We start from the raw sequence: 8078 nt of genomic DNA on the forward strand, positions 1-8078 counted from the left end.
TGTATAATGATCATGTACAATTTGTAATTTGTACATACCATGGTAGTAGCGAATAAGGATGTAGTCTGAAGAAAAGTAGCCCATGGACTTTTCTAACATCTTGTTGTCCCTGTAGTTCCGGGACCAGAATAGGGCTAAGGTGCCTGTCGTAAGAGGCGACTAAATGGAGGCTTCTGGAGTCGCGGGTGGCAAGAGTGGGAGCTCGAACCGCCCAGCCAGCGGCCCCGGGAAGGACGGCGGTATGTGTGGTCGCATACCGTCGTACGCACCAGACGGTGGGGTGAGCGTCAAGCTCATCTGGGCAGAGCCCGACGGGGCAACGCGCTAAGAGGACACCGGTAGCGTTCCTTTAGAGATCCCGGAGCCCTCTTCGCAGCGCCGAGGACGGCCAGCGGGGGGGTTTTAATGCGGTAAGAATCCCACATAACCCTGCGTCGCTCGCACGGCACCGGGTACCTTTTGAAGGTTTCCCCCTCGTCAACAAAAATAATGAGCTAAACGGAAGTCGGACACAGATGCGTTGCTACCCATGAAGACTAAGTTGGAACGCTTCATGCAAGTCCCTCTCTTAAAGCACTCATCAAACCAGAACACAGCACCGCTTTACACTGCTGCTATAAACCAGAAATTGAAATAAATAAATCTCTATTTAATAACTATAGTATTATACTATTTTGTTGGTAGGGATTTGTTTAGGCTATTTTAATCTGGCCGTTACAAGAGGGCAGCGGGTGAGAGGTGAGGGGTGGAAGATAGCTTTCGCAAATTAATTCCGTTCGTAGTCTTTGATCTCGTATTTATCGCAAATAAGTAGAAGATACTTAGGATCTGTTGAGTTCTAGGTCCTGTTCCGTAGGGACTGCTGTTTATGTAGCTGAGTACCTTGGACAAGTAGCGGAAGTGATGAGGCTTACATAATATTAACACTAACGCTGGTCATTTAATTAAGGCAGTTTAAATTTTGCTATTTTGTCCCGAGGTCAGATTGTTGAAGGTGACATCCGAAAAATTGCATGGTGTCTATCATGACTTTTTAACTATAGTGACATCTCCGTGTCAGAAAAAGGCAACGGAAAGCAGTTACAGTACAATTTACCATTAGGTAGTCAAGGTAAAATGTTATTCACTCAGTAGAAATAAATAATGGAACTGCATCTTGTGGTTAGTGGTCACAATAGCAGTTACCTTAACTTGGACTCCCTGTCCAAGTTAAGGTTTGCTACCAACGCATTGCTACACCAAATGACTAATAAAACTGCTTCTACAAATATTTTTACCTCAAGCTTTAAATATTACTAGTGGTGCCCGCGGCTTCGCCCGCATTTTAAAGAAATAATATAACATACATAAAGGGGAAAATTGGTACCTGCATTGGAATGACAGTGGTGCCATCTGTCGAAAATTGGTCTTACCAACTCCCAAACCCTCGTGGGCTCTTGGACTATAACTTTGCTAAAGATCATCACTTGATCAAATTCTATAACTACTTACGAATTAAAAATTAATTAAAAAACCTTTTCCCACGGACTAAATTGTGAATCTAAACCATTCTCAAGTCCCCTTGAACACACACAACAAATTTCATCAAAATCAGTCCAGTCGTTTAGGAGGAGTTCAGTGACATACACACGCACACATATATATATATATATATATATATATATATATAATATATATACACACATAAAGATTGTTATATGAACATAAGTCTAACGTGGTCTTTCCTCAACAAAGCGATACCCTGCAGGTACTTACGCATATTATTGTTATTGCGTGTACCTATTCTTCCGTGAAATTTTCTGTGATGCTTTTGAGATGTTCTCGAGCGAAAAATTAACTTTTCCTTTATTGTGAACCTTGTTTGATAACTTCACAGAAAGTTGAGATATTGTTCGATGTTTACCGAGTAAGTACGGATAAATCAACGACTAATGTATCTACTTATAGCAACATACATAATGACAGACTATGTAATTAAAAAAAATAAAGACACAGATAATAAAAAAGAATATTTGACAAATGTGAATATGTTGTCTATGAATATGTTTTTCTATAATAAAAAAGAAACAAAGAAATCCAACCATTGTAGTATGTAATGGATACAATATTAAGGAAAATAGCTCCCTGTGGAGTCCAGTGTTAAGGAAACACAAATAAAAAATAACAAAGTATCCTCTATATGGGGATAAGCCCGAAAACGGTCCTCATTCAATTCGCCGCCACTATCTCTAAGATCCACAAGAAGATCGGCATAAGCCGCGGATTTTGTGTTGCGGGGAGAAAATGAGGTCTCTAAGTACTGATCGATTTACACCCTAAATATTTTATTCAAAATCATTCAGTTTCCATGCGACTAAATTACATTGTATTAGCAATGCTAGCAAGTTTCGTATGTTATATGTAGGTATATGCTACAATTTATATGCATACCATACCTATCTATAGTCTGATTCATAATTAGGTGTCCAAAATGTAAACAAAGGTGTTGACCTATCAAGAAAATACGTTAGAAATGGTAGTTTCTTATTTTTGTCGATATTAAAGTAATACAACAATAATAAAATAATAATCTAAATAAATTAAGATTAATTCACATTTTCTAATATTTATATCCCGTCAATTTCGTCCCATACAGTAATAATAATAAAAAACAAAGTTTATGGTAGAAAATTAAAATGTGATAATGGTAACACAATCGGAACCCAAGACATTTCTTGTGCTGTCATTTTTAAGTTTCATAGCCGATATTATTCTTTTTCGTGATTGTGATCGAATTCGAATGTTTTCTCGTTTACATAACGCGTTTGTTAAATTGTGTATCTTTGTTAAAGTTTCGTTTTTTGTTGAGTTTGTTAAAGTTTTTGTTTCTTGTTAATTTTGACAGTGACATTACTTTGTTTACATTTTGGACACCTAATTATGAATCAGACTATACGTGATAGGGTTGAATCCATAGAAGATAAACTTGTTTTTGTCTGTTCCATGGTTGAATCATATACAATGTCAATGTATACAATTAATAAAAACTAATTAAATGCGTAATAACATAATAAGTATGTTACTTATAATAAATTAGTCACAATAAACATTTTCGATGTAGACACTATTCAAACGATGGGTCCTGAAATATAATACAGCTACGAAATTTCGTCGGATGTTTACCCCCATAAATAACGGATTGGACTAGACGAGACCACAAAGCCTAAATATTTAGAACGTTCTAGTTTAACGACTTTCACAAATTCACGCTAAAATATTGCGAAATGAATCACTACAGATGGAAGACGTTCATACGATTTACGTTCCATCGCGAAGCTTAAACATTATTTGCGTATAGAAAGTTTGGCGACCGGAGAGCCTCTTTGAATTGCAAAATTCCTCAGCTCATAAGCAGGGAACGTTACGTTTCTATCAACATGTAAACGAAACTCGCCAGAAGTTGCAAGTTACTTCGCAAGCCGTGCGCCAACTCGTACGTCGACTTATCTCGTTTAGAATTTCGTAAGCGCATTAACTTATTAACACCACCCTATGTCGACTTTAAGGGCTTTTTGTAAGATATGGCAGTGTATCTGGTGTATGGTCATTATTGCTTATAGATGTCTGTCATCAGAAATAAGATATTATTTAAAGTTACAGATTTTGTAACGCATAGTAAAATGGAAGACAAGTTGAAATTCTTACGTGTCATAATGTCGTGACTTATGTGTCAACAGTAAACACACCCTTCAAATCACACCAGCGTTACTTATCACAATTATTGTTGACCATGAAGTTATAGGTAAATATGGAGAACACACTTCGAATACCTACTTGAAGCAAAACCTATGCTTCACCATCTCGCTCTCTGTGGGCAGACCCTCTCTGTCTAAGTAGGGTAACCTTTATTTATTTTTTCCAGGACATAGCTATAATTGTTGCTGTCCATTTATAGGTTTACAATAATATTTATATAATTATCTACATCTCATTATTACTAAGACCGAGCCCCTAAAGATTATAATATAGATCATGATAATTATGCATGCGTATAGTAAATTATGAAAGAAGCTGTTTGTTAAAGTGTGAAAGTTTAGATGTTTCTGGGTTTGTAAATTTGGCTGTTTGTTATTAGTCTAATCACGCAGAAAGTGCTGGGTCGACATGGACAGAATTTTTCGCGGAAATAGATCATGACCAGGACATAGGTTTAGTTACCGCGGCAATACGAAATGAATGACTGAGATCTGTGCGGGCGCGAGAAATAGACATCATTGTACACATCAATTTCTCCGACTAGAGAGAGCTCAAAGGGCTGTGCTCAAGGTAATGTACGCCAAACCCATTCTATTCCCTACCTCTGAAATATATAAAATTGCCAAAGTCCTAACAGTAAGACAACTGTTTATTCGTCAATTGATACTACGAAAACACCGGAGTTTACCTTTTGTGGGTACCACCTCTACCACTCGTCGTTCACGTCCGCGTCCGATCTGCGAATTTAAAAGATGTCGGACAGCACTCGCTAGACGTCATTATGAATACCTTGCATCTGTTGTTTATAATAAAATAAATAAAATCATTAATATTTATCCGCTCTCACATTGGGAATGCAAAAATTCTATTATAAAATATTTACAAAACCTGTCTTATGATGAGTCTGAGAGACTTATTTCTGGTTGACACACACACACACACACACACACACACACACACACACACACACACACACACACACACATACACGCACACACACATACACACCCACACAAGCACATGTTAATAATGTAACTATCTTAATAATTTTTGTAAAGTATTATTTTACTCTGATATAAATAATATGTACATGTAATAGAATATTTACCTAAATTATAATTATCCATATTGTATAGATTTTGGAACAAACTACCTTCGTGTTCAGAGGGGGCGTAATCGGCTGCGACACAGTTCTTACTATTGCAGTTGTTTACGAATGTACAAATTGTGAAAATTTTTACTGTTTCAATAAAATCTTTAAATCTTTAAATCTTTAAATTTACAACAACTGGTACTAAGAGACCAACCCAGAAATTGCGAAAAAGAAATCAGATGTTTCGTTAATTTTGTTGAATAATGTAACATAATAAACAGCTATTTTTTTTACAAATTTCTGGGTTAGTCAGTGTTAAGGAGCAGGAGTGGTAAGGAGGGTGTTAAGGTGTTTTTTAACTCGTGTGCTATTTTTAATATTACGTATATATATTATACGGGAATATAATAGGAACGGCAATATATAAAAAAAACAAAAACACTTTCCAAATTAAAATCATATTTTATATATTTTTTTATTTATTATAAATGACTAAATATGATTGTTCTGTGTAGTTTCTGTCTCTTACCACGTAAATCTCGGAAAATATTTTCTTTGTGGCTCTTTAAGTGAGCACGTATACGCATTAAAAAAAACGAATGAGCTAATTGTTTAACTATCTTAGTTTCATGCAAATCATTACATTGAATGGAGTCCGTGATCGGATGGTTAAACATTTCCTGCAACAGAGGAGTAAAATATAGTGATACGACATTGATTAATTTGTTTTCTATGTTATTTTCTCCAAGTTGGCCCATCAATTTAGCTCGTTGAAAAATTTTGTCACAATATTTTACAATTTTGTAAGCTGCTACCGAAGGAAAATAAAGTTTGCCTCGGTTCACAAATGACGTAAATGAATTAAATTTATTTATAATCAAAGAATATGAATGATCTGTTGGCGGATTTTTAAGTGTTACTAAAGCATTATAACAATGTTCACAAGAAACGCGGGTAAAAATTTGTTTTACAATGTAACCAGTTATATAATATAAAATATTTTCCAGGTATGGACTAGTATGAAATGCGTCTAAATTTTGAAACACATTTTCAACATCTTCTTGATAGTCAGGTTCATCCCGAGGTAGAAACAAACTTTTCGGTTTACGGTTTTCGGTTTCGGTATATACTCTTCATGTAATGTACTTGCTGTCTGAAAATTATAATATGGTTATGTATTTTACAAAATGTTGCCTTGTCATCATTAAACTTGAACTACCATTATTTCTAAATACTTATGTATAAGTAAAGGAAAGGGAAACTTACAGTTAACTTGTTAAGATTGCTTATATTTCCAAGAACTTCCCGACACTGTATTTTACTGAAATGGTCTTCAACATTGCAGCCAGCACTTTTAACTCCCATTTCCTTATGTGGAGAATTACTTTTATAAATAGTAGAACTAGTGCTTGGTACAGCCAAAGCAGCTGTTGGCACCATAGACTCTTCATGTAATGTACTTGATGTCTGAAAATTATAATATGATTATGTATTTTACAAAATGTTGCCTTTTGTCATAATTATATTTGAACTACCATTATTTATAAATACTTATGTATATGTAATATAGGTAATTAAATTAAGTGACATTTTTACCTTGACTGGTGATATTATTTGTTGATTTAATAATATAGTAGGAACTGCTGTTGATTTTAATCGTCTTGTTTTTAAATCATAATCTGTTTCTTGAAAATACAAATTGCAAATCCTTGCGCTTTTATAGAACTTCATTTTCAATGGTACAATTGATAGCCACAATTTTCTTCGAGTATCATTTTGAGGAAATCTAAAAAATAACATATTTATGGTTTTAATGTTAACTTATTAACATATCAGAATAGTTATAAATAAAAATTTATATAATAAATTCAATATTATCTAAAAAAATAGTCTGCCTTAAGAATGGAGAAGAGTGTATGCAATAACTAAGTAACCTAGATAATTAGTTAAAACTGTTAAGGTCCTACGGTCTACGGAAAGTCCCAGATATATCCTCATTATGGTCACACTACTGCAATACTTCGTCATGTAAACAAAATAAATTAACTTCCAAAAAATCAATGAAATTCAATGTAAATGTATTTGATCTTGACATAGTTATCTTTTACAATTATTTTGAAAACACTGGTTAATCGATTAAGGAGGAAATTATGTGAAAATACAAAGAAATATGTTTACAATGATTCCATGTCAGAAATCAGGGTTTAAACACTTACGCGTGAAATTTTATATCACCATTTGGACACCACGTACTATCGCAACCACTCACAACACAACTTTGCACCATTTTTATTAACTATAACAATGTTTAACGCGAAAAATCTCAAACCAAGCTATGAACCGAAAAGTAAACAACCGCCATATTGCACGATTTATTTTGGCACATAGGGCCAATGTTGCCACATTACCGAATCCTTAAGAAATGGGATTATAATTCGTTGAATTGCCAACCCAGATATGCATACGTGACCTACGATTTTGGGATTTTCAATTGAACTAATCATAGTTCAAGTATTTATTTAAAGGTAAATTATTTGACAGTGTTTAACTTCTGGTTAGGCTAGTGTGGTGACTAATTCTAAGAATTTTCTAGGAGATTTAAAGAAGAAGATAGCAATACTATAGTCCACACTAGAAAGAGAGGTCGGCCCACAGAAAGCGGGATGGAGATACGTAGGTATTTGCCTCAAGATTTTGTTCTAAGTCTGGCCTCCATATTTACCTATAACTTCATGTTGTTGACTAATGACCTCATTTTGGACAATTTAATAATATTTGTTTATTGTCGGCGAATGTTATATATAGCTTGAGCTAAAACTGATTTTGTACATTTATTTATCAAAGACTCAGAGACAATTGGGTCACACACTGTGCCGAAAATATCAGGGACTCCTGATATTTACGCCGGTGTCCACAAACAAATTATGGGACAAAGGCTCAACGGCCGAAATTATTAAGAGAAATTTTCATTTGTCCCGAGTTTACTGGGGAACAAAGCGGGCGAATGAACTGGCCGAACGGTAATAAATAATTTACAAAAGCAGTCATGTGAAAGAGAATCCTTCAGCGAGCCCCGCGGTAGTTAGTATTTGAATTGCTGATAAGTTCCCAATAACTCCTTATGTTAACTGGTTTAGAAAATACTTTTTACATTATATATAATAATATAAACAACGTCCACGTAAATTTTCCTAAGCGTGGGTAGTCAGGTCTAAAAGTATACAGAACAGCGAATAAAGTTTAAAGCAAT

The 8078-nt window shown here is 34.7% G+C and overlaps 1 protein-coding gene across 1 annotated transcript; it reads right to left on the reverse strand.

Moving 5' to 3' along the window:
- Positions 1 to 5270: 5270 nt before the first annotated feature.
- LOC140752783 (uncharacterized) lies at positions 5271 to 7558 on the reverse strand. The gene is made up of 4 exons (XM_073087134.1): positions 7045 to 7558; positions 6425 to 6614; positions 6095 to 6295; positions 5271 to 5981 (listed from the first exon to the last, which is right to left on the reverse strand). The coding sequence occupies exons 1-4, from the start codon at positions 7113 to 7115 to the stop codon at positions 5859 to 5861; spliced, it is 585 nt and encodes a 194-aa protein (XP_072943235.1). The 5' UTR covers positions 7116 to 7558; the 3' UTR covers positions 5271 to 5858.
- Between the last annotated feature and the right edge of the window lie 520 nt (positions 7559 to 8078).

This window comes from Epargyreus clarus, unplaced genomic scaffold, assembly GCF_041222505.1.
Source record: "Epargyreus clarus isolate Ecla_fem2 unplaced genomic scaffold, WU_Ecla_fem_2.2 ptg000003l, whole genome shotgun sequence".
Lineage (NCBI taxonomy): Eukaryota > Metazoa > Arthropoda > Insecta > Lepidoptera > Hesperiidae > Epargyreus > Epargyreus clarus.

What these genes read in the sequence shown, in the direction of transcription:
- LOC140752783 (XM_073087134.1), bottom strand. Translation starts at nt 7,115, where the DNA reads ATGGTGCAAAGTTGTGTTGTGAGTGGTTGCGATAGTACGTGGTGTCCA. An exon ending in GGTGATATAAAATTTCACGC is followed by an intron (nt 6,615 to 7,044) that starts GTAAGTGTTTAA and finishes GTTATTTTTTAG; the next exon opens with ATTTCCTCAAAATGATACTC. An exon ending in AAATAATATCACCAGTCAAG is followed by an intron (nt 6,296 to 6,424) that starts GTAAAAATGTCA and finishes TATAATTTTCAG; the next exon opens with ACATCAAGTACATTACATGA.